General features: G+C 59.9%; 1 protein-coding gene across 9 annotated transcripts; it reads right to left on the reverse strand.

Annotated features, from left to right (window-relative positions):
- Positions 1–1,965: 1,965 nt before the first annotated feature.
- TNKS1BP1 (tankyrase 1 binding protein 1) lies at positions 1,966–25,104 on the reverse strand. Of its 9 annotated transcripts, none has more exons than XM_036426510.2 (12): positions 24,958–25,104; positions 21,857–21,965; positions 20,226–20,847; positions 18,745–18,814; positions 14,953–16,389; positions 10,659–12,808; positions 4,601–4,976; positions 4,180–4,342; positions 3,950–4,086; positions 3,175–3,332; positions 2,870–2,942; positions 1,966–2,412 (listed from the first exon to the last, which is right to left on the reverse strand). In XM_036426510.2, the coding sequence occupies exons 2-11, from the start codon at positions 21,948–21,950 to the stop codon at positions 2,882–2,884; spliced, it is 5,268 nt and encodes a 1,755-aa protein (XP_036282403.1). In that variant the 5' UTR covers positions 21,951–21,965; positions 24,958–25,104; the 3' UTR covers positions 1,966–2,412; positions 2,870–2,881. The 9 variants fall into 9 exon arrangements, with proteins under 9 accessions (XP_036282403.1, XP_045433543.1, XP_045433541.1 ...); XM_045577587.1 differs by having other exon boundaries at positions 4,189–4,339; positions 21,857–21,976; positions 24,958–25,090; XM_045577585.1 differs by having other exon boundaries at positions 4,180–4,339; positions 21,857–21,976; positions 24,958–25,090.
- Between the last annotated feature and the right edge of the window lie 708 nt (positions 25,105–25,812).

Here is a 25,812-nt window from a genome sequence, read left to right on the forward strand (position 1 = left end):
CATTCACTGGGGTCTTGGAGCGTATTCCCCGTGGGTAAGTGGGGACTACTGTATTCTATGACCTCACTCTTTGAAAGCTGGCACTTGGAGAGGGTCCCTCCTACACCAGAGCCTGTCTCTAACCCTCTCAGCGACGGGCTAGTGACGTGGCGGATGGCTGGACCACCGTAGAGGAACAGGGTGCTGGAGAAAGTGCTAATGGGGGACAGCAAACTGTCAGACTTCCCACAACACCCCACCACTACCCCCCAAATACCAAGGGCCATGGGTAAGGCTCAACCCAGCTTGGGGTCACAGGGAAACACCAACACCAGCTTGGGATCACAGGGAAACTGGGACTGTTCCCTGGGCTCCCTCCTTTATCTGGTACCCAATTCATACCCAGAAGGCCTCTTGGTGAGGGCATCAGAGGCAAGGAGCAGGGGAGAGACCGTGCAGTCATTTCTAATTGTCATGGGATTGAGTGTTACCAACAGGAACCCTGGGAAGGGACCCCTCTACTTTCTAACACTGATGAAAGGTCTGGTTCCTTTACAGACAAGCTGAGTTGTCTTCCAAGTGGCCTGTGCGCATGTTCCAATCCCTCTTCCTGAGCTCGTTTAACTCTTCAGAAACGGCTTTCAAAGCCACCTTTGGCCAAAATTTGTTTGCTTGATTGCCCCCAGTATTCCCCAATACAGGCATCCAAAGGACTTTCCCATTTCCAAATCCAAATTCAGGTCCAAAAAAACAAAACCTGCCCCTCTGAGGTCATTCCCAAGAATCCAGGCAGTCGGAGAAATGCCTGCATGATAAGAATCATATGACTTTCCCAGTGTGCTGGTATCCACCTGCCTCTGTGTTGCTCTCCTCTCTCCCTGCCTCCCATTCCTCAGACAGAAGGAGAGTGGGACACCCCCACCCACTCACCAGATCTGGCTCTGCCTTCCTTGGAAGGGGGCCCGTCTCTTCTCCCTCCCAGCAAAGCCCAGGCCCTGGGACCAGCCCAGGCTCCATTTACCCCACTAATGAGTCTTAAGTGTTTGGCTTGAGTTCCTGCCAGTGCTACGCCTACAGGGGAGGGTGGTGGGAGAGAACAGAACAAAGTTCATGCCAGCTCGGCTCTGCTGGGCCCTGGGAAGGCTGGCACAAGGGCTGCATGGACCCACCTTGAAGCCCCCTGCCTTTCTTTCTCCTCCACCTCAGGGGCTTTCCCAAAATGCAGGTTCCCGGCTCACCTACTGCATTAGAATTGTGGGGTGGGCCCAGGAGTGTGCATTTTAATAAGCACCCCAGGACTGTGATGCACAGTGAAGGGGAAGAACCCAGAATTACAGAGAGCTTGGCTTAGAGTCGGTAGGATGCCAAGAGCCAGGTGCTTGGGTGGGGAAGGGCAGAATGGAAGAGACAATCCTAGAGTGCACGGGCTGAAGCTAAAAGGATCCTGAGAAACCAGCCGCTGGTGAGAAGGGTGAATTGTCACCAGTATCCAGTTTTCTTTCGCTCTTTCTGGCCCCAGAGCTGAATCACATTCCCCAGGCGCCCCTGTCGTCAGCAGGGGTCATGAATTGGATTCTGGCCAGTGGAATGTGGGTCTCCTACAGCATGCTCTCTCCATTGGACGCTGTGCAGGGCTCTGAGGCCTCTGCAGATAGCTGACTGAGCCACAACAGGGAAGGATCCTGTGCTCTGGATGACTGTCAGGCAGTGGCCCCACCACCAACCTTCCCGGATTGAGCAGTTTATTTATGCAAAAGAAACCTTTGTACGGTAAGCTACTGAGATTTGGAGGTTGTGTGAATCAGCTACCAGCCTTTGAGAACCAATACACCCGTCTCAGGTACACCGAGCCCAGGAGTGCAACAGTAGCGACATGTTCAATGGCAGAGTGAGCTCCCGATGGGTCCGGGCCAGAACCAGCATTTCCCACCGACAGCCCTGGATAGGGATACGGGGCACCACGACCACATAGCACACCTGGGCAGCACCAATTCCAAAAAAACTTTATTGTTTCAAGTGGCAAAATGTTATTGGTCTCTATGGGGCACCTGGCAGGGCAGAGGGAGACCTGGGGCGGGGCCGAGTTCCATCCATTACAAAATCAAAGGCTTTTATAAAAAATGTTATAAATTGGTATCAAAACAAAACCCAAGGGAGGCTGGAGGAGGAAGCAGGAAGGGAAGGGGGATACACGGAGGGAGGACCAGAACCTCGGTCCACTCACGACGAAATCCAGGCCGAGAGGGAAGGTGTAGAGGGCAGTTGGGAAGGTGATACAAAGTGCATAAATGTGCCTCCCCAGATGCTCCTCAGACAGAAGCGGAGGGGGACGGAGGTGACAGCCTGGGACACGGGGGAAGAAGGGGCTCCAGCCATCTCCTCGCAGGGACCCCACGGGAACGGGCATTGCTTGGGACTGCCAGATGGAAGGACCTGCAGCGGGAGGGAAGAGCAGAGCTCATGGAGCCGACCGAGGCGGGGAGAGGAGATGCTTTGGCTTCCTTCCCTGCCCATCGAGCTTTCCCCACACAGCCTCGTTGTAAGGAGGGTCTCAGACCAGAAGGGCTGGGGAGCACACTCAGCCACAGGGCCCGGGGACCACCCTTGGCCCAGGGAGGAAGGCTAGGACAGAAGCCCTCCTCGTCCATCAAGGGCCAGATGACAACACTTTGTTCTATGGGCAACACTGAGGGGAGGCCAAGGGACAACCCCTCTCCCCTGCCCCCCAAGTCTCTGGAACTCGGTTCCATCTGCCAGTTTTCAGCCTGGCAGAGAAAGGGGAATGGAGAGCAAAGAGGAACGTCCCGCCATCCTCCAGGGGATTCGCTGATCACCCCTGAACCCCATTCCCTAAGCCCAGCCAGGCCTGAGCCCAGGGAGCTGCCCTCACCTCAGTGACTTCTCAGACCTTCTTCTTCTTCAGCTTCAGGGCTTGTAGCCAACTGGGCGATGATCCTTCTGACCTAGAAGGCAGAGGGCAAAGGTCACAAAGCAACCTGAGGAAAGCCGAACAGAACGAGAGGCAGGAGTCGAAAACCCGCACCCCAATCAGAAGAGGCAGCCCGGGGCCTGGCTGCAGAGACGGGAACTCCGCCACCCACTTAATACAGTTAATCTGGGGCACGTGGACCTCCTCCCAGGCCTTCGGTTTTCCTCTGCATAAGAGCGGGGTTAGTCAATGTCCGGGTCACCCACCCTGAGGATTTCTCTGGCTTCGGAGGTAAGGCGAGGGGCTTCCCCAGCCCTGGGACCTTGCAGGACTTGGAGCGCTGGAACGCGGACTCCTTCTGACTCGACTTGCTGTCCACCAGCTCCCCCTCCTCAGCCGAGCGGTTCCGGGGGCGCAGCTTGGCCTGAGAGACAAGCCCGGTGCAAACAGATGTCAGCGGGACAGGCAAAAGCGCTGAGAGAAGGGCAGGCAGGCCCCACAGCCAGGCTCAGACCCCTCTGCTATCCTTTTACCCCGATGGGTGGGAAGTCACTTAACGATAAACTTCTCTGAGTTGAGATACTGCTGAGTTCAGGCTAACTCCGCTGGACAAAGCCAGCGGTGACGTCCAGCTTTTTTGCTCTTTCCCACCAACTCTGATGCATGTCTCAAAGCTAAAAGCAAATGCTACCAGAGGCCTTCCCAATGCACCCTCAGACCTCACGGCACCTCACTGTGATAACCTCCCTCTTTGAGCAGGCCCAGCCCTTATCTGCACCTCCCTGAGACCCCTCCCTGTGACCCCTCAATTCCTCCGTTCACCAGAACTACGGACATGGCTGTGTCCCCCACTGCCCCACGAGGTTCCTCCGTCCATCACACTTCACACACAGCGAGCGCGGGGTGAGGCAGGGCCCTCCACGGGGAGCAGGATGAGAGGAGGAATGGGAAAGAGATGGGGAATGAATGGATGATGGGGAAAAGAAAGGCTGCATGCAAGGGGCCAGCCAGCGGGATGTCGGCAGAGTCGCCGAACGGTACCTTCAGGGCTGACGGGCTCAGGCCAGGGAAGAGGTTGACTTTCAGCCCCTTGGTGCCCAAGGACATCCGTGTCTTGCGGTTCTGAGGCTCCTCCACCACCTCCTCGTCTGAAGACGGCACCCGGGAAACTCGTGGCTCTGCAAGGGCCCCGCGAGTGCTCAGCGGAGAGCGACCCCGGGCCCCCACCACCCGGCTCACCCCCACGTCGACCCAGACATCAAGGAACTCACTGGCCATACCCGTAGAGTCCTGGAACAGGCGTGCATCCGAGTCCGCCGCCTCGGACAGGCCCAGGGTACCGCCGGGCCGGATGGCCGGGGCCCGGTGCCCACGCTTGCGCCCCAGGCTGGCACGGCTTCGATACACGGCGCTGTCGAGGACCTCGGTGTCCTGCTCGGGACAACGGCAACACCACTGCCTTCGCCGTCCCGTGGTCCTGCCCCCCTCCCACATGAGGCCTCCAAAGGCAGTCTCTGGGAGCAGATCCCTGTTCATGACTCACCCCCCACCCTCTCTGCCTCCTGATTGAGACAGCTCAGGGCTCTGAGCCACTGGAGGAGCCCCAGGAACCAGCCTCTGAGCTCCACCACCTCCCCCCCCCCAACCCTCCCCAATAGCCCATCCACTGCCCTGGGCTCACCCTCCACTAACCTCAATAAAAGAGAAGTCCTGACTGGGAGAGCTGGGGGGACGGCCTTGGGAGGCTCGCCGAGGGGGGTGCATCGGACCCTGCTCGCCCAGCCCGGGCCCTGCAGGGCCCCAGCTGCCGTCCACCTCATCTGTCCGGCTGGCTTCGCCATCAGGCTGGGGCCTCCAGGAGGGCAGACGGTCCCTGCCGGGCTCCAGGGGCTCCCCTCGATCGGCCCCTGCCGTGGTCCCTTCCTCTTCCAGCAGGGTCCTCAGGCCCGAGGCAGACGCTGCCGACTCCCTCCGGGCCACTGCCCTGGAGCTGCTGACGGCCAGCATCTCCTCCAGCAGGCCCTGGGCGGCGGAGGGGGGCGAGCGGGCCAGGCCACCGCTGCTGGGGCTGCGAAGGAGCCGGACCAGAGAGCAAGGTCACCTTACGGCCACATCGCCCTCCCCCAAAGCCCCTTCAAATGCTCTGTGTCCCCCCCTCCCCCCTCTCCCCCCCGAAGGGCACAGGCAGGACCACACAACACACACCACACAGACAGAAGGGGTGAGCTGGGTCAGCCTGGCAGGTTCAGATCCGGGGTCCTCCACTTAAGGGACTTTGGGCGAGTCCCTTCGCCTACAAACGCTTCTAACTTTATCGTATTGTTGGGGGGATGAAATGAGAACCTGGGGCACGGCGAGTTCACCGCCTGGCACTCAGCCTGTGCCCGATGAACAGCGGCTACTGCTACCACTGCCATCCATGTGGTCGGAGCTGTCCGAGCGGCCCTCCCAGGGGCACCTGCTTGGGCACACACGCGCCTTGGGATGAGCTGAGCAGCCTCTTCTGTGCCCCTGACCGTGTCACCCCTCCCAGTGCCCGTCTCACAGAGCATGCCAGGCCCTGTTCCCTTGCCCACCACAGGGAAAGCTTCCCCCACCACCCCTCCACTCACTCTCCCTGCAGCTTAATTCCTCTGCCACCACGGAAGCTGGCCTGCTCCCCTCCCCCAGCCTCCGCCCTTCCTCGGCCCTGCAAGCCCAGAGCTTCCCCGGGCCGGCCCCTGCCTCCTCCGAGGTTGAGGCTTTGTCCCCACTGCCAGGCTGTGAACAACGCAAGGGCAAAGATGAGGCCCCTCTTGCCTTTGTTGCCCCCGCCTCGGGCCTGGCCAGGAGCAGAACTAAGCAAATGTTTGCCGAGTGCAGGGGAAGCGTGCCTCTCAATGTAGCTTACGTGCCTTCTGCCTGCTGCTCCCTCAAAACACAGTACAAACACATATGCATAGCACACGTGCACTCACCACCTCACACAGGAGCTCGTGTGTTGTCCAGATGCCACACACACACACCCCCATACACACACACATACACAGACACCCCGACCCACTCACAAGCACACCTCAGGCAGGACGGTGTGCATGTTGTCACTCCTGCCAGCAGAACCACACCAACATGCACACGCACGCACTCACACCGTGCACACGCGCACACTACCACCGTGCACAGGCGTGTCAAATTCCAGTCAGGCCTGGAATTCCCCATGGATGGGAGGGGTGGAGAGCGAGGCAGGTGATTCAGTATCAAGAACGGAGCGGGAGGGCTGGAAAGGACGTGTGTCAGTCTGTCCTTCCACAAGCTGCTGACAGATGGAAATTAAAGCGGTCTGGCGGGGAGGGAGGCGGAGGAGGCCGCCGCAGAAGTGCAGCAGCCTGGATGAGGGCCAGAGCCAGCTCATCCTGCTGCTTCAAATCAGGAGGCTGGGGTAGGAGGGGGTGGCAACAGCACCCGTCCCAGCCTGAGGAGGCCCTGCCCCAAGCTCGCGGGGTAGGGCAGAGAGCAGGCTGAGGAAGAGCTGAGGAGATGTGACGCAGTGATGGGTGGATGGAAAGACCCACAGGCAGCCCTGGCTGGTGTGGCTCAGTTGGCTGGGCGTCGTCCTGTACACTGAAAGGTTGCTAGTTCAATTCCCGGTCAGGGCATACGCCTGGGTTGCAGGCTCGATCCCTGGGAGGCAGCCAATAGATGTTTTGCTCTCACATTGAAGTTTCTCTCTCTCTCCCTTCCTCTCTCTCTAAAAACCAATCATAAAAAAAGAAAGAAAGAAAAGAAAGACTCACATCCAGAGGGAGACCTGGCCCCACACCCAGCGGGCAGAGGGCAGCCCTGGGGGAGGCCATGGGAGGGAGGGAGGGGATGCTGGGGAATGCAGTGGGACCATCCCTGCCGCCCTGTCCGAACCCCAGAGAAGGCGGTGTGGCTGGCACAAGGACCTGTCTCTTCATTTCCAGAGAAGCTTCCTTCCTCTGGAGCACCCAGGACACCTATTACCTGAGCCCCTTCCTGGCAGGAAATGGAGACGGGCTGTGCCGCGCACTGCCGCTCCCAGGCACACTTGGGTCCCCTCCCCTGCTATGCCTGTGGCCTTGGCAATGTTACCGACCTGCTCTGAGCCTCGGTGTCTTCGTCTGTAAAATGGGGACAACAGAGAAACCTAGGCTTTTCTGGGTTTGTTGGCAGAAATGTGTGCCCAGCACATAGCTAACATGTGGTAACCTTTTAGGATAAGCATCTTCGTCCTCAACACAGGCTCCTGGTCTCCGAACTTGGCTTATCTTTGCCCCAGCGGGATTCTGAGTCTCCTGAGGGCTGGACCCACCCGCATGCACTCCCGGTGCGATCCCGGGAATGGTATGCAGTAGATCTGGAAAAAGCAGCTTCCAGTGTTTTAGGCTCCAAGACTCTGAGGGGGTCAGGGCTTGAGCTGGAATGATGTGTCTAAAAGGGAAGCAGCTGGTCTGGACCCAGAGACAGGAAGAGCATGCAGAGAGGTGACCCCAAGGCTGGGGCCCAAGGAAACATGAAGGAGCACACCACACTGCCTCCCTGGGCCTCAGTTTACCCATCCATGGAGTGAGTGATCTCTGAGGGTTCTCTCAGATTCTAAGAGCCGAAAATAAGTGCAGGTTTCCACAGGCTCAGGGGGAGGGGCAGGAGATGGCCAGGAGGCCAGAGAGGGGAGGGGGCAATGCACCAGGTCTTGAGGGACCCAGGAGCGCCACTCCTCCCTCACCACATCCCCCCCTCCCACCACGGGACCAGGTGGCCCTGGATACAGAGGAGGCTCCGAGCAGTCCCAACCGTCTGCCCACCCCCACTCCAACACCGGTCTTTTCATGTCAGTTTGCTAGGCAGCATCCCAGCCAATACTGCTGTGGGGGAACCTTTGTCCCACACAGGAATGGTGACAAAAATGTCCCCACGGCCTCACTTTACGGACACATCCACCCAAATCTGCAAAGCAGGTACAGCTACAGGTAGCAAGCACTTTTCCAGTGCTCAACACGTGTCAGACAGATCTACCCCTTCCCACACGTGAACGCCAACACCCGGGAGTCCATCACTCCCACGCCACAGCCGAGGCATCGGAGGGCCGAGAAGGAACTCGCCCAAGGTCACGGAGATGTAACGGAATCCAGTCCCACACCTAGCGGAGGGGCCCAAGGACTGCGCTGAACTACCTTCAAGGACTCCTCATCACCATGGGAACCTCCACTTTTTCCATTAAAGAGTAACCTTCCAGAGCGTAGAATTTCTCTACACCAGCTGCTCAGAGCTCAAGAGGCCCTTGGATACTCCTGAAGTTTGGGAAACATTGTGTTAGAACAGTGATGTCCATTCTTTTTCACCTCATGGCATACATAAGCTAATTACTAAAATTTGGCAGCACACTGGAAATCTATATTTTTTTTTGCCAAAAAATAAAAAATAAAAAAAGGTGTAGCCCTGGCCAGTGTTTCCCGGTGGTTAGAGAATCAGTCTGAGCTCTAAAGGGTTTCGGTTTCAATTCCCAGTCAAGGGTGTGTATCTACCTGGGTTGCAGGGCCAATCCCCAAGGCAGCTGGGGTACATGCGGAAGGCAATCTATGTGTCTCACACATAGATGTTTCCCTCTCTCTCTCTCTCTCTCTCTCTCTCTCTCTCTCTCTCTCTCTCTCTCTCTCCCTCCCTCCCTCCCTCCCCTCCCTCTCTTCTATTCTCTTAAAAAAAAAAAAAAAGAAGAAAAAGAAAAGAAAGAAACAACGGAAAAAAATATCCTTGGGTGAGGATTAAAAAAACACACACACAAAATAGGTCTAATGTTGATTCCTTCACACTGGACGGCTATTGTTGTGTTGGCTATTGTCACTTTTTATCTGACAATCTGAAGGGAAAGAGGTCAGTGCCCCTAAAAAGTCAGGCATTGCACGCTTTAAAAATTCCTGTGGTGAAAATGGCCGTTGGAGAAAGGTAAACATGTTTCCTCCTCCTTCGGCATCCAGGCTTTAGCGGTTGGTACTTGCTAACACACATGCACTCTATGGCTCCGGGTGGCCACAGCGCACCCAGCATTTCTCAGACTTGGAGCAGCCGCACATCGTGACGGAGACCAAAGCTCAGACAGCGGAGGGCTCCCTGCTTCTCTGCCACTCACCTCCTGGTCCCCAGCCTGGTCCCCTCACCAGCTTCCCCCAGGCCAGCCTCTCCCTCCATCCTAGACAAAGGGGAAGATATTCCCTTTCCCTTCTTAAGAGCCACCCAACTGGAGGGGAAAGGTGGAGGGGGGCCACTGCTCCGCAGTCTGAGCCCTGAACTCAGTGGCTGCTCCTAAGGGCATTCAGAGATGTAGGAAAGACACACTCTGACTCTGTGGCCTTAACACTGCCATTCTCCTGCAAACCGGAGAGGTAGAAATCCCTCCTGTTCCACCTGCAGCTGTGAGGACCAATGAGGTCAGGTGAGCAGCGAGGCCCTGGGGGAATGCAGAGTCCTGAGTCCCCCCCCCAAAAAAGCAATCAGAGCAACCACAGGCGCCCACATGCTGCCGGCACCAGGAACGCTGAGGCTTCCTGAGTCCCACGTCAGACAGAGAGAGGCTCAGAGATGTCCAGGACTCAGGAGCCCCATCCCTGCAGCCTTCACCTCCTCCCCACCTCCTCCATCTCCCTCTACACAGCCTCAGCCCCCTGGGCATCAGCCTGGCCCCACGCTCTGTCCTTTCCTCTCCCCCTCCTCCTCCTCAGTCCCTAATGACTTCCCAACCCCTCCAACACCTCCCCATTCCCTCCCTCCAGACCCTTCCTGGTCCCTCCTGCCCCCCTCCCACTACCATCAGCCCCACACCTCCCTTCCCTTCCTACCATGGCTGGTGAGCAGCTCTAGGGTTGGGAGAGGTCAAACACTCCACTCAATCAAGACAATGAATCCAAATCTCAGTAGATGGAAATGTTAACAAAGAGATGCCATGTATTGAGGGGGGGAATTAGGGGAGGGTGGAGGGGGAGGAGAGACCTGGATAGAAGGTGACGAGAGTAGCCAAAGAACATCTATGCACAGCCCATGGACACAAACAATAGAGTGGTGAAGGCCAAGGGAGGGGTGGCGGAGCTGGATGGAGCTGGGCAAAGGCGGGGAGAAGGGGGAACATCTGAAACAGTGCCAGTGGGATCACTGAAAAGGAGATGCAATGCCTTTTTGCACTCTTTCCGGATGGGAAATCACCTCAGTTGGCTTTAGCACCTAAAAGTTCCCGAGACAGACTGTGGCTGGCTCACAAAACTACCAATGTGTTCCCGGACAAAGTTCTTTTTCAGCCACTCTGCAGGGAGGCCAAGGTCATGCGGCCACGAGTCAGGTCCCAGTGTCCTTTGGGTTCTTAAATTATTGCTTCTTCTGGGCAGACAAGAAGCACCATGTTCCTAACCTCCTGAGAGACAATGTGCCACTGTCCACTCCACTTCCGACGTGGAGTGGCCAAGGCCAAGAAGACAGAGTCGTTCCTGCGCCCACGAAAGCACCGTGGTCCCTGGCCCAGGAGCTCCTGTGGCTTAGAGCAGAGCGGCCTGGGGAACAGCCACTGTGCTCAGTGGGAGCCTCCGAGGTGGGACATGTACCACCTCCCCCAGCGGTCACAACATGAGGTCACCAAAGCCTAAAAAGAGGGCTGCAAAAGCAGTAACACCTCCGACATCACCGCCACCATTCAGACAGGCTGCAGCTTTCCAGGCATCCGGCACACCTCTCCTCGCACACCGGGATGGTGGTGGTGCACCCTTACCTGGCTCTGATGCCGGGGGCTTCTCCCATCTCCATCCCGGGGTCTTCAGAGCAGGTCTCCAGCGAGAGCGAGGAGTCATCTTCGCCCTGGGTCTCTGGTCCGCTCATCTCGCCAACCCCCAGCTCCCTGGCCTCCATGGGCTCTGGGTCTCTGGCCTCCTGGCCAGGGCACAAGACACCAGTGTCCCTGAGGCCTAGCTCTGGGCACTGGCTGACTTCTCCCACCCCGTGCTCCCTGGCTTCACTCGGAGTCCCGGAGACCTCCACGTCCCGCAGCCCCAAGTCCTGGGTCCAGTCCATCTGCCCCACTCCGCATCCCCGTGGCTCCCGAGAACCTCCAGGCTCTAGGTGGCATGGCACCTCCAAGTTCCTCAGGCCCAGACTGTCACCCCAGTCCACCTGGCCCACCCCCAGCTCCCTGGAGCTGCTCTCTGGCCCCACGGCCATGTTCCTGAGCCCCAGGTCCGGTGTCCAGCTTGCCTGCCCCACTCCACGCTCCCTGGATTTAAGGAAGTCTCCGGCCTCCACGCCTGACCAGTTGGTCTGCCCCACGCCGCTCTCTCTGGCCTGGCTGTGGCCTTCCACCTCCCCCACCCCGGCCAAATCTCTGCCCCTCACCCCGACATCCGAAGTCCAGTCCTTCTCCCCAACTCCCATCTCCCTGGGCTCCTCGGAGCCCCCGGCCTCCAAATGGCTAGCAAGGTCCACCTCTCTCAGCCGCAGGGTGTCCGACCAGCCGGTCTGTCCCACGGCATCCTCCCTGGCCTCGCTCGAGACGCCAGAGCCCACGCAACTGGACACTTCCAAGTTCCTGAGGCCCAGCTGGTCGGTCCAGTCCACGGACCCGGTCGAGGCCGTCTTCTCCGGAGACGCGAAGTGGCCACCTCCCACCTGGCCGGGAGGGCTCGGGCCAGCACCGCCCACCCGGTCATGGCCAATGATCCCAAAGTGATGGCTCCTCTCGGTAGCCTCCAGGCAGAAGTCGCCACTCCAGTCACGCCGCCCCGGGCTGAAGGCCACCTCAGGCTGGGAGACCACACCTAGGCTGAAGTCGCCGGCCCAGCCTCGCTGCCCCGCTTCCCTGTCTTCCGGGCCAGCATCGCCTGGGCTCTGGTCCCCTGCCTGCTGTCTCCTGTGCAGCCCTCCAACCTCCTGGCTGGCACCGCTGTCCTGCCAGCTACTCTGGGCTCTCGGTCCCAGTGCTCCATCCTGGTTCTGGGGGGTGCCGGGGCTGTACAAGGCCCCCAACTCTCTCTCCTCTGGCTGGCCTGCGTCCCCGCTGGCCTGGCCCGGGCCATCTCCTCCACTCAGGGTCTTCTCAAACTCCTCGTCCTGCTGTTGGGCTTCCTCGGGACCGAACGAGGTGCTCAGGGCCCTCACGCCGAAGCCTCGGTCCTGGGGGCCGAGGGCAGTGGCGCTGCCTCGGCTGCTGTAGTCCCTCATCCAGGCGCTCTTCCCGAAATCCAGGTCCGGCTGCTCGGCGCCCTGGCTGCCGAAGATGCCACGCGACGCCTCTCTCTTCCCAAACTCCTGGTCCTGCTCGTCGGCATCCTGGCTGCTGTACTTGCCCAGGGGGTCCTTCTTCCTCCCTTCCTCCGCTTCCTGGCTGGCATAAGCCCCCAAAGAATCCCTCTTCCCAAACTCCCAGTCCTGGAGGCTCGCGTCCTGACTGCTGTAAGAGCCCAGCACATCTCTCTTCCCGAATTCCTGGTCCTGGAGTTCCACATCCCGGCTGGAGTACGCGCCCTGGGAATCCCTCTTTCTGAACTCCCAGTCCTGGGCATCCGGCTCCTGGCTCTGCTGGGTGCCGAGCGGGGCTGGCTTTCCGATCACCCGGTCCTGGGCTGGGAGGCCCCCGCGCCCCTGCGGGCTGCCGACCTCCACCTCCTGGTGGGCCTCCGCCTCCCCGTGGCCGACGAGGCCACATCTGCCGGACCACTCCCTGGCGCTCCCTTCCCCTGCTCCTTGCCCGCTCTTGCTGGACCAGCTCCTCTCTCCAAGGCCTGGGTCCCCTCTAGGGCTCGCACCCCTAAGGCCATAGTCCTGAGAAGTGTCTTGGGACCAGCTGGAAGGGCTAAAACTGCTGGACTGTGTATCTGCGGCAATCCCAAATTCGCTCTGCAGATCCTTCTGGGCCCAGCCGAGGAGTCCCTGGGAACCAGAAAAGAAAAACAAAGGAACAATGCTGAGCGTCCATCCAGCACTGGAGTTGGCACCGTCTGGGGCCCGGGCGAGGGCACCACACTTTGGCAACAAAGAGCCTGGGTTTGAATCCCAGCTGTGTGAACTTGAGCAAATCACTTAACCACTCTGTGCCTCATGGGCTCATCCTTAAACAGAGATAACTCCTACTACATGGGTGGTTAGGGAGGGTTAAACAAGACTATTTAAGCCAAGTCCTCAGCATAGCACTGGCTCGAAAAGAGCACTCTGCAATGGGTACTCAACCGATGACCCTAAGGTCATGTTTGCAGCCCTTGGGCAACACTTGGCAGCAATTGGCACCGGCCAGGAGAGAGGCAGCCTGGCCTGGTGGGGTCTTCACAGGGAGTGGGGCCCGCTTTTTTTTATGAAAGGAGACACCACTCAAAGCCCCTTCGCAACCTCCTTTCCACTGCACGATTCCACCACCACCCCGCCCCGTTTAGTCCCAGACGTGCCCAGCCCTCCCTCCCTAAGGAAAGCACCCACTGCCCACCCCTTCCCCCAGGAAGACCTCCCAGCCATCCCTCACCCCTGACCCCGGGGGGAGACAGGAGGGACAGCCTCTGACACAGGCAAAAACCCAGCCAGGGCTCCACACCCGAACTCCCTGACTCACTCCTGAGGGCGGGGGAGCCCTGGCCTCAGGGCTGTGCAGCCGGCCGGCCTCATCCCGCAGGGCTGCGTTGGCCAGCAGCCTCTCCAGGACAGACATGCTGTGCTCCCCATCCCCAGGCTGGGCCATGGCCCCTGCCCCCAGCACCCACCCCGGGCAGCTGGGTAGGCAGGGCTGGGCCGCTCCCCTTCGCCAGGACCTGTCGGCTGCTGCCTCCGGCTCTGGCTCTGGGCTCACCCTGGCCCTACTCCCTCTAAAGCAGCTGCAGCTCTGGCTGGCCCCGCCCAGAAGCCCGTTGAGTCACCCACATCCCGGGACAGACACACCTACCGCAGGAACGAGCTGGGTCTTAACTCCTTCCTGCTCCTCCTCTTCCACCACCTCCCTCAAAAGGCCCCTGGCTCCTCCTTTCTTGCAGTCCCTCCCCTAGCAGCCCAGGCTGGGCTAGAAAAATACATTTCAAAAGCCACCTGGACCCCAGCCTTTAAAAATGAGAGGAAGTGTGGGAGGAGAAAGGGCACTGGCTCGCCAGCTATGGACCTCGGCTGCCAGTCTACAAGGCGGTCTTGAGCTCAATGGCAATCACTGTGAGCCCAACCAAGGGGTCTCTGAGAATCCAAAGAGAGAGAGAGAAACAAACTCACTAAGTACTCATGAAGAGCCAGGTGCTACTGTCTATACTTCATAGACAGTATCATAGCTCCTTTAGTCTTTACAAGGACCCTAACTGGGTAGAGTTCATGACTGTTATTCCCATATTTCAGCTGCACACACTGAGACACAGGCAGGACAGTAACTCACTCAAGGTCACACCTGGGCAAATAACAGCCAGAGATGAACCCAGGCCATCAGGTTCCAGCACCCACGCTGTACGTGGCCACGCTCGGGAGCCTTTCACAATACGAGTCCTAATAAAGGCCTGAACACCCTGTATGTGCCAAGCACGGAGCGTGTGGCGCATATCACTTTACCTGCAGTACAACCCTAATGTTATTATGAAAGGACGCTGACATTTAGAGGTTAGGGCACATTCCCAAAACCACTCAGCTAGTGGATGCTGGAACCGGTACAAGCTCTAAACTCTAAGCACCATCCACAGCCCCTGCCACTCTGCCAGGCTGCACAGCTGTGAGGGAGCACCTCCGTAGGTGCCTTGCTCAGTGCTGTACCCCAGGCTCTAGACGAGGGGTGTCGAACTCAATCAGAGAAGGGGCCAAAATCTAAAATCCAGCCTAAATCGCGGGCCGAATGGTTTACTGAACAGTCATAAACTGTCATTGTGATGGAAACGCAACGGAGTGCAGTGATGACAGCGCGGTGCGGGCCACATTGCAAGGCCTGGCGGGACGGATTTGGCCCGCGGGCCTTGTGTTTGACACATGTGCTCTAGACAAATAAAGTCCACTGAGAAAGAGCGAAGCCCTGAAGCCCTGGCTTCCATCCCGAGGGCCCCCGGCTTCCCTGTGCTCGTCCTCACCTCAGAGCAGCCACTCGGGGTCTGTGTGTCCTTCAGCTCAGGTCCAGCTCCCCGCCGCGCACTGCCGGCACTGGGGGGCGGCGAGGCCAGGAGGTCATCCAGCCAGCGGGAGCTGCTTTCAGGACCCGCAGGCTCGGGGGACGCCCTGCAGGGCTCCTGGGCCTCGGTCCTGGGTTGGGTGGTCTCGGCCCGGGCCAGGGTCACAGCCTCCTCCTCAGCAGGCAGGGCCTTCCCAGGGTCAGGGGTGTCGGCAAAGAGGACACAGGGCTGGTCAGGGGGTGCTGGCTGCCGCTGCCCCAGGACCGGCTCCAGGACGGACAGGGCGGCCTCCCTGGTGGCCGGAGGGAGCGGGGACTCTTGTCCGGCCAGGGGCTCCCGCTCCTCACACCTCTCCTCTGCCTGTAGCAGGCCCTCTTCAGGTGAGCCTCCTGTGGTTGGCAGAGGCTTGGTGGGATCGGCTGGGGACGGGGGCTGACTCTCCCCGTCACCCTTTTTTTGGCTTGGGGAGCTGCCCGCATCATCTGCCTGAGCCCAAGAACCAGGCCTCCCTGGTCCCTCTGGGGCTGACCAGACCCCTCGGCCCTGCTGGAGCACGCCCTCCCTGCCGGATGCAGCCAGGCCGCCAGCCTCCGTGGCCCCGGCCTCCGTGGCCACGGCCTCGGCCTCCGCGGCCGCAGCCTCCGCGGCCGCGGCCTCCGCCTCTGCGGCCTCACTGGCTTCGGTGATGGGGGAGGGGGGCGGGGAGTCCAGCCGCCACACCCCGAGACCCGAAGGCCGGGTGGGGAAGGTCCATTCAAAGGACTGTGACAAGCTCCAGTTGGACTCTGCCCCACACCCAAAGGGACGGTCCAGGGCCGACTGGCCCCCCTGGTTCTGGAGCAGGTCCGCCAGCGAGCCGCCCAGCTTCTGGTCCTGGTCAGGCAGCCGGAGCACGCCTTCGGAGAACCGGCGCTGGCCCATGCCGGCGGGCCGGAGCCCCGCGCCACCCCCGGCCACCTCCTCGCCAGGTGGCAACGTCCGATCGGGATCAAGCAGCTCGCCCCCCTCCATCGGGGGCCGGGGCGAGGTGGCTGGAAGCTGCTCTGGGCTGTGGCTCCCCGAGACCTTTTCCACAGGAGGGCTACTGGGTCTGGGGGCACATGGGGCCCCCAAAGCGGGGAGCCCGGGGCTAGGGGCCTGGCAGGTGCCCTCATCTGGCAGGACCACAACTGGAGAGGCTGGAGTCGCAGGGAGGCGGGGAGAAGGCCCGGAGGAGGAGGCGGCGGCGGGACTCGAGGCCTCTGGAGGATGAGAGTGGCGAGGAGAGGTCTGGCAGGGGGAGTGAAGTTGGGGAGACCCAGGGGCCGGGCCTGAGACTTCGGCAGGAAGGCCTGGGCTGGTGAACCCTCCATTCTCTGCGGAGGGGCCTGGACTTGAGGGGACCCGGGGCTTGGAAACCTGCAAGAGAAAGATTGAGAGCCCTCACTCATCTTCTGGCAGGTGGAGGAGACCCCTGCCAACCCCACAGGGATCACAGGTCAGCTGCTTCCTCACCTCTCACCCCACAGACAGGAGCAGAAAACTGGGGGGCCTCTCAGCACAGCTGGGAAAGGCCCCACGTATGAGGACTTAAGGTTCTCAGCCCCCTCCTTTAGACCCTCCCTCTCCCCAGAAAACACAGAGCCCTATTCACACAGTATGACCCACACTTCCAGGGGTTCAAACACTCCCACCCGCCTATCCCAAAGCTCACCGGAGGGCCCCCTGAGCCCATGGCTCACGGTCAAGAACTCCGGCTTCATAAAGGGAGAAGGGAATTGGGAAATCTGACCATCGGGCACGTGGGGGTTCTGCTTCAGAGCGGGACCCTGAGCCCAGCACAGCTCCCAGGAGCAGCTCGGGGGAGTGGAGCTGCCCACCCTGCTCGGTGCACCCCCAGGGACCAGCGCTGCCCAGGGAAGCAGGCAGGCCTCGGGCTGCAGGCACGGAGTCACCCGCACCGCCTCTCCTAAGCTGTAGGCCCTTCCACACAGTGGTCACCTGACTTCTCTGAGCCTCAGCCTCCCCTTCTGTCCATCAGGGCTGGTGGCCACCATGTGCCCCTCACAGATTTAGGAGTAAATAAGATTTGTGCACGTGGCCTCTCAGGACAGGCCTTCTAAAGAATGGATGCTGTGGGATGATGGGAACAATGCTTTCAAACTTCAGGCATCTGCTCCCATCCTCTTGCAGCTGCCGACCCCCTGAGAACACAAAGGCCGGTGTCTCGCGCCCACACCCTGCTACCTGCCGGGATCCCAGAGAGGGAACTGTCCTTGCTTGGGGCTACGGCCAACCCCTCTCCCCCGAGTCACTGATTTTTCCTCCTCTCCTGGATCATTTCCAACAGCACAAACTGCTCTCACTGATTTCACCCTAAAGAAGAAAAACACTCTTGCCCTCACCTCTCTCTCTAGCTACCGCTTTCCTGAACACCTTGTCTATATTTTACTGTAGCCCCAAACAGGCTGCTTCCTGCACCTGCCACCTAACTGCTCTGGTCGAGGTCACGATGTTTCCTTGTAGCCAAGTCCCATTCCCAGGGCACCTTCCTTGACCTGTGAGCAGCATTTGCAGGCTGAACCACCCTCCTCCTTCCTCCTCCTCCCATCATGAAAGCTGGCTTCCTACAGCCTCCAGGACTCCACTCTCGCCAGCTCTCCTCCCACCTGTCTGCTGTTCCATCCTCTCCCTCAGCTGAGCAGGGCTGGGTTGGGCCTCAGTCCTCTTCCCTCCAGAGGCTCACCCACTACCCCGGTGATCTCAGCTGGTCTGAACTATGAGTCCCTGGAGCTCCAGACTCAAATAGCCCACTGCCCAGTCGACATTTCCAAGTGGATGTCTAAAAGACATCTCAAACTCAACTAATCCAGAAGCAAACGCCTCCCATCTCCTCCCATCCCGCTTCACCCTTCAAGTCCCCTCTCACGAAATGGTAACCTGGTCCTTCCGGTTGCTAAGGCCAGAAGCCATGGCGCCATCCTTGGCTCCGTGTGCACGCTCCCTCTATCTGCCGTCAATCTATCTGCAAACTCTGCCCAAATCTGACCTTCAAATTCCGTCCCACTTAACCACTTCCCCCCATTGCACCACAGGCTACCTCCAGGGTCCATCACCTCACCCCTGGACTGCTCACACAGCCCCCGGCGGGCCCTGCTGCTGCTCTTAGCTCCCTGCAGCCCAGAGCGCACGGTGCCTCTTTACAACTCTCCTCCAAGGCCCTCACTCCAGCCAAGGTCCTCCCAGTGGCCTGTTCATCACCACGCGATCAGTCATCACCTCTCAATCCTCACCGCCACCCCGCTGCTCCCCTCTCCCTGCGATCCCGACAGCCTGGCCTGCTTGCCAGGAAGGTACCGAGTCCTTCCAGGAGAGCACTCGAGTCAGACAACTCAGGGCCTGCCTCAGCCCCTGGCTGAGTTACTTCACCTCAGGAGCCTCTCCTGCGTGACTAACAGGGCGCACTAGCTGCAGTATCCCAAGGATTAAGCTCGTCAGCGTCCCTGGCCCATGCCCAGCACACAGTAGGTGCGTGACCGATGGCAGTTACAATGGATAATTATTCCTTATAACGAGCAGTCTCCTGGCCTGGACCACACTTGATCAAGAGCACTGGCCTGGGAGTCAAGAAACCAGCCAGTCCCTGGACAAATCCCTTCCCCCATGACCCTCAGTACCCCCCTCAGAACCGGAAAGAGAGAGAGCAGATGATCTCAGGTGACCCTTCCAGCTTTAAAATGCTGTGAGTCCAAGTCATAGCGGAGGATAACTCACGTCAGTTGGTGGCTCAGAGCTGGCCGGCTGAGCCACGTCCCCATTGAAGGCCCGGTCCAAAGTAGGGCTCCTGGGAGGGAGAAAGACAGAGAGTGCAGGCACAGAATTAAGAAGCCCGTGACAGATGAATAAGGGGACAGAGCTAGAGCAGCACCCAAAGTTAACCGCCCCAGGCACGTCCTCCTGGGACCCCTGGGGACAGAGAAACTACCCAGTTTCCATGGAGAAAATGGCTCAGGAGATAGCGCCTGTTCCCTCCCTCTCTGCCCAGGGTTAAATTCCCCTCATCCCTTCAGGAAATCCATCCCGGAAGCCCACACTCCCCAGTGATCCCTAGAAGGTAACCTCCTCCCCGCAGCCCCTATGGGGTTAATGTTCTCCTCCAGCCAGGGAGAGTACAGCTGGCCGGGCTGCCCTGCCAATACTTCTTGAAGGAGTGCAGGGGGAGGGAGAGGGGCAGAGTGATTTTCCAAGGCTGAAGTTGTTCCTCTGAAGCTCTGCTTGGAGCCAAGGAAGGGAGGAGAGAGGGCTGAATCCAGCCCAGGAGCCCTGGCCCTGGACAAAGAAGGGTTAATCCAGAGCCCTGCCCTCCAGGTACTTCCAGGTGAGAAAAGGGCAGGGCTGGAGGGCAGGGTAGGGCAGAGGCCTTCGGCACTGGGCTCAGCCCAGACCACAGCAGCCCTGCCCTTCCCCCTGCCCTTCCCGGGGACAGGAAGGGGAGGGGAGCCTTTGGGCCCAGGGGGCCAACAGTGCCTCAAGCAGGCTCTCCCGGTCCTGAGGATGGCACTTGAGGATCCCTTGGCCTCTTCCTCCACGCCCCTGTGCCCTCCACCCCAAGAGGCACCTCCTGGCCAGCCTTCTCTACACTGGCAGAGCTCTGAAGAGGTGTATTACCAGCCAACAGTCTCCAGCCCGGCCGTAATCTCTGCTCAGTGACACTAGCTGGCCTGGCATCAAGGTGTGTTCACGTCTCATCTCTCCCATCAGACTCCCGCGGGCAGACCGTGCCCTTCTCCTCGCACACAGGCACCCCGGGGTGCGCCGCTCCGCATGCAGCAGGAGCCGGCAGGTAAGAGCACGTGCTTTGGAAACAGACACGAACTCAAGGCCCAGCTCTGTCTTAGTTACTGAGGAGCCATGGCAAGTCCCTTCTGAACCTGTTTCCTCATCTCTTAACATCAATATTCCTTTCACTGAACAGAATGGCTGTGGATTACATGAGGCTAAGCTCAGCTCCTGGCATTAAAAAGAAACTTCCACCTTATGCATCCGAACTCTCCATAAATGCCCATCAACTCCGTGAAGAAAATTATAACTGTGAAGAGAATCTAGTCATAACACCGTCTGCCGGCGAGAGCTTTGTAACTGAGACCGGGCCCTGCCTGCACTCCCAGCACACAGCGGACCCAACAGTGAAGGTCAGAGTCCCGGAGAGGGCACCACCTTCGTCCTACAGAACGCAACCGCCTCCCGCCCCTCACCTCTCCTCGGGGGTCCGGCTGTGCTCCTCGGGGCGCTCTGCGGCAGACTTCGCAGGCCCCTCCTGGGACCGTTCCCTGGACAGGGTCCCACCATCCTCATCCGCAGGAGCAGCAGCGGCCACGCCGTAGGTCCGGGGCCCGTATTTGGAGCTGCCGTCGTGGTTAAAGGTGAGGCGGGAACCCCAGAGGCGGTCGGAGCTGGCGGGGACCTCCTTCCGTGGCTGCTCCATCTTGGCCAGGATCTCTTCCACCGTGGTGGCCGCGAAGCGCTCGGAGGCTGGACGGAAGGGGGCGGGGGCCTTCCGCACACCCCCTGGGGCAGCGCACCGAGCCGGGGGTGTCAGCGGAGGCACCTCTTCCTTCCCGGCCTCCTGGGTGGCCTCTCCTCCTGCAGGTGTCTCGGCCGGGGGTCTTGGTGCGAAGGGAAGGGGGCGCCTGCTGCCGCCGTAGGGCTGGGGTCCTGCCAGCATGTTCATCTTCCTGGCAGAAGGCAGCTCAGCCAGAGGACCCCGGGGTGGCCGCGGCCCAACGGACACCAGCAGGCTGGGCTTGGCAGGCAGGGCTGGCTTGGCAGGCAGGGCCCGGGGTTTGGGCTTGACAGGGGGTTTGGCCCGAGGGTCACCTGCCGAAAGGGAAAGGTTGGTTGGGGAGGCTGTCAGAAGAACCCTACTAGACTCAAAATGTTGACAACCTTCAAGGCACAAGCCACATGTCACCTCTGCCATGAAGCCTTCCTTGATTTACCATACATATCCCAGAAGCACCTTTTGTCTCCAAATTCTCAAAATGTTTATTCAATCCCTCCTATGAGCTAAAGCTACTTAAGGGTCCAGCTGACACCTTAATTCTCCCTGTACCCTACTCTACATCTAACACATTCTTAATAAATGAATGAATGAATGAATGAGTAAATAAGCCAATAAATAAATGCTACCTACCCATAGGGAGCACTCAGCCCAACCTTTCTCCAATCCAGTCTTGTCCTCTTACGTGACACCCTATCAATCTACCATTCACAGCAAACCTTTCATCCCAGCTGAGCCTCCCAGCTCTGCCTCCTGGCTGTTCCTCCCCAGTACACACCCAGGCCACCTCCCCAGGTGTGTGATGAGGAATGCAAACTTACTATTGACCTAACCCACACAGAAGTAAATCTGCTACAGGGGAAAAAAAACAAGATCAGGAAGCTACCTTCTATATAAGGCATTCCAAAGCCAAACAAAAGATGGGAATTACTCACTGCCAAGGCCCTCTCAGCCACCCATTGGGCTCGGCCTAAAAAAGGCATCTAGACAGGAACCAGGAGGCCTGGGTTCAAATCCCTATAGGGACACGTCACTTCTCACCTAGACCTCAGCCTGCTCCTCTCAAAACACTCGCTATACCAACATCATCTTTGAAGGTTAGCGTGTTCTTATCTGCTGTAGATCTAAGACCTCTCACTGTTCTAAAGGGTCTCGCCAGGAACTGAGGACCTCTCAAACTCATCCCGCACTCCTGCCTCCCACCTCAGCAGAATCATCACTCCCCCCACCCCTTCCAATTCGGAACGGGAGCTCAGCCTCCACCCCTCTCTGTCCTCCCAGCCACCCGGCTCCACCCGGCTCCACCCTGTACCCGTAGGCACCTACCTGGCTCAGAGCCAGCAGATACCAGCTCCTCCTCCATCTCCCGGGGAGGTGGGGAAGCCATGGCCGTGCCTTCCCTGAGAACAGACACTTTCATCACATTCGGCAGAACCTGCATGAGAATTGAGAAGCAGAGGGTGTGAGCCTGGGCAGCCAAAGACCCAGGAAGCAAGAGCGAGGAGGAGAGAAGGCTGGGTGTTGGCAGTAGGCTTGGCCAAGGGAAGCCTGCTACTTCCAGCAGAGGCAGAGTGTGGGACAGGAAGAGGGAACTTCAGAGCAGGGCGGGAGGTCAAGAAAGGTCCCCAGCAGTGTATCCTCAACTCCTCCCACGTCATTCTCCAACTCTGGTCTCCCAGCCCCAAAGTCCTGGAGCTTCAGGGAGCTACCTACTCTTCCCTCCCCTGCTGAGCTCTCCAAGACACCCCACTTACTGTTCCCAGGGCCCCCGTTGGGGGCAGCAGCCTGCTCCAGGTATCTATCTACTCAGGGCAGAGCAAGAGGGCAGAGCAGAGTCTGAAGCCTCTTCGTGAAGATTCACAGGAGACGGGAAAAACCCGCTCCTCCCCAACCTGGGGCTCCACCCCACAGCCTGCCTTCCCTTTCCCGCTCACCCTCCTTCCCTCCCTCCCTCCCTCCCTCCTGCAGCTGGGAGTGGCTCCCTCTTCCCCCCTTCCTCCTCCTCCTTCCACATCCCGGCCCCACTCCCCGCCTCCCTCGGAGCAGTCTCATCCAAACACGGAAAAATAAGGAATAAGAAGTAAACATCTGGAATACATTTTTTTTCCCTTTAATTTCTCAATTGCTTTGGCTTCAGTACGGAATTTGATGAGGTAAAAGCCAGGGCCTAGTCCTGTTGCCATAGCAATGGCCTCCCACTGGATTTCCAGAGCCGCGCCAAGAGGAAGGAGGAGCCGGCCCGGGCTGGGCTGGGAGAATGGGACGGGGCTTGAGAACATCCGGTCGTGGGGTGGCCTGGGGAGAAAAGACTCCCTGGGGTTTCCCCTTCGAGGACAGTCCAGGTAGGACAGCCACAGTCTAAGCACTGGTGACACTTGGGTGGCCCTCACTGGCCTACGTTTGGCCGGAGGGGTTTTGAGGGGCAGAAGAAAATGTTAAACCAAGTGACACGGCCCTAGAGAAGTCATAGGGTGTCCCTCGTCTGAGCCTATAAAGGGAGGGAGATCGGGGTCTGATTCAGTGCTGGGTGGGTCTGCCACTTTCTAGCTGTGTGCCCTCAGGCACAGTGCTTACTGCTCTAAGCCTCGGTTTCCCTCCCTCGCTGAAAAGTGGAGTTAGCGTGACTGTTGGGAGACTTACTGGGAAAAGATGCAAATTGCTGAGCATGCCTAGCACATAGTAAGCACCCAATAACATTGGCCATTATGAAAACAATGCCCCTCAGTGTCACCCAGCTTTGGTAACCACCTCCTCCTCTCCCCAGACCACTCCTTTACTCCCCCAGGGCCCAGTCATGTCACCTGTGCTTCAGACTCCACCACCTCCTCAGTTCTCATCCTGGCTCCCGAAGCAGCATCCCATCCACAACACCCTCCCCCCAGTTCCTCCCTCTAGTTCCCAACACACGGTATGCACAGACCCACCCCCCTCACCCACCCCCATCCCCACCGCCCCCACCCCCCCCCACCCCCTGCGGAAAAGCTAACCTTCTCCGAACTGCAACGGGCACAGCCTTCCTCAGAGCCACCCACTCCTAATAAGAGGAACACAGCGCCCAATCCAGAGAAGGGCCCTCTCATGCCCACCCACCCCTCACCTTTGACCCTGCCCCAACTTGTTTCAAAGATGGGAGGGAGTCGAGAGAAGAGGGTAGAAAGAAACCCACGATTGTCAATCCCCTTGGTCAGCCAACTTGCACGGTGCACTCACAGCTCACGCTATGGGTGGGTGAGTGAGTATGCAGAGCCAGGACAAGCGTGCATGGGGGAGGGGCCGGTGAAAGGAAAAATAAAATTAAAACACACGATTGTTTCCTTGTCCTTGAACATTGTTACAAGGAACACGGTGTGGGCGATTAGACATGGAGACAAACGGGCCCAGAAGCCAAACACTCTTTCACCTGGAGCCTGATGGGCACCTCTGCAGGGTGAGCGCGCAGCAATGGAGTGGGGGCTCGCCCGGCTTCCCCAGCTGAGGAGATCCCACCCACCGCAGCCCCAAGGCCCCAGGCGGGGAGCCCGGGTGCCAAAGCCCCGGCTGCAGAATCACAGCGGCTCTGAGCACTCCCCACCCCAGGAATCAGGGGCTGCCAACAAGGGCTGGGGGGAGAGACAGGCCCGGCAGTCCCAGCCGGGGCGCCGGGGCGCAGGGGCCCAAAGAGACTTCGGCCCCTACGGACCCTAGGATCTCTGCAGGGATCCAGACCCAGACAGGTCGGCTGGGATCGCACAGAAACTGCTGGAGGAGGGAGGGAGGGAGGGAGGGAGGGCCAGCGGAAGACGGAACAGCCAGGGTGAGGGGCGGTCTGGAGAGGCCCAGTGGGAAAGCTGGGGACAGAGGGGACGGCAGCAGCCGACGGGGAGGAGGAGGAGAGGAGGGGGGCCGCGGGGGCGGGGGCAGCGGGAGCGGAAGACCAGTGCGCGGGACGCGAAGCAGCCGGCGAAGAGACGACGGACCGAGGACACAGGCGGGGTGGGGGCGGGCTGGGGTGGCCGGGGGCGTGCCGAGGGGGGGACCCAGGGGGAGGGGGCTAGCGCGGATCCGAAAGAAGGGGGAGGGAGGGGTCCCTCTAACAACAGCTCCGCCTACCCCCCACCCCGGCCCCGCCTCAAGTCCTCGCCCCTTCCCCCCTTTCTTCTGGCTCTGCCGCCAGCACGAGCCGCGGGCCGTGCACCCTCCGCCCCCGCGCACACCGGCCCGCTCTCACGTGCCCGGCGCCTCCTCCGCGCCCCTGGCCCCTGCAAACTTTCCTGCTCGCCGCCCGCCGCGCCCCCCCCCCCCCCCCCACCCCCCCCCCCGCCAACCCCAACTCCACCTCACCCTAAGGTCCAGGCTGGAAAGCGCCCACTCCTTCCATGCCGCTCCCCCGCCCCCAGCCCGGGACCCCGCCCCCTCCCGCGCCCTCCCGCCGGCCCCCGCGCACTCACGCGCTCCCCCGGGATCCGGCTCCGCTCAGCTCGGGCTGGGCGCCCCGACGCCACTCTCCGCCGCCGCCGCAGCCGCCGTCACCGCCAACCAAGCCAGAACCAGCCGCCGGGGCCCCGCCCCCAGCCACGCCCAGGGCCACGCCCCCCGAGGCGCCTCATGAATATCCATGAGCCAATGGAAATCCGGCGTGGAAAGCCCGTGCGGGGCTCGCCCGGCCGTATGCAAATAGGCACTCAATTATTCATGAGCCCCGCCAATGAGGGCCCCGCCCCAGGGCCCCGACCCGGGTGAAACTGACGCAATTCGGCCGCTAATAGCGTTCGGGCAAAATGGCCACCGAGAGGACGGCCTAGAGAGGAGACGCCGGGGGACGGCGGCGCGGAGCGCGGGCCCCGCGGCCGAACGGATGGCAGCACCATAGAGTCCCGGCGAGGAAGAAGGTAACCGCGGGCCGACCCGGAGGAGGCTTCCGTGGTCACACCTGGGAGCCGGTGCCACGTGGCCGTCCCACGTGGTGTGCAAATGCAGATTGAGAGCCGCCAGGAGGAAAGCTGGAAGCTGTTATTTTCCTCACTGATCTCCTGTTACACCCGCTCCCTAGATACAGATCCTTCCGACTGACCGTTTGGTGCACCCCTTTTCCTCCCGACCTCCACACCTTTCCTGCACCCCTTCAGACCGTAACCCACCCCCACCCCGCTGATCCCAACGGTCCAGGCTCAGGTTTCCACTCTCCCGGTGGCTGAGGCCAGTCAATCCTGATTCCATTAACTCAAGCTTGGAAGACCCTCGCCTCCTAGGTGATTAAGGATGGTGCCAGGAGCCGCCTCCCCTCAGCGTGGCTAATGGAGTGG

Source organism: Pipistrellus kuhlii, unplaced genomic scaffold (genome assembly GCF_014108245.1).
Source record: "Pipistrellus kuhlii isolate mPipKuh1 unplaced genomic scaffold, mPipKuh1.p scaffold_m20_p_9, whole genome shotgun sequence".
Taxonomy (NCBI): domain Eukaryota; kingdom Metazoa; phylum Chordata; class Mammalia; order Chiroptera; family Vespertilionidae; genus Pipistrellus; species Pipistrellus kuhlii.

What these genes read in the sequence shown, in the direction of transcription:
- TNKS1BP1 (XM_045577584.1), bottom strand. Translation starts at nt 21,971, where the DNA reads ATGCAGGTTCTGCCGAATGTGATGAAAGTGTCTGTTCTCAGGGAAGGC. An exon ending in AGCCGGACCCCCGAGGAGAG is followed by an intron (nt 18,815 to 20,225) that starts GTGAGGGGCGGG and finishes TCTCCCTCCCAG; the next exon opens with GAGCCCTACTTTGGACCGGG. An exon ending in TGAGCCCGTCAGCCCTGAAG is followed by an intron (nt 3,333 to 3,949) that starts GTACCGTTCGGC and finishes CTTGTCTCTCAG; the next exon opens with GCCAAGCTGCGCCCCCGGAA.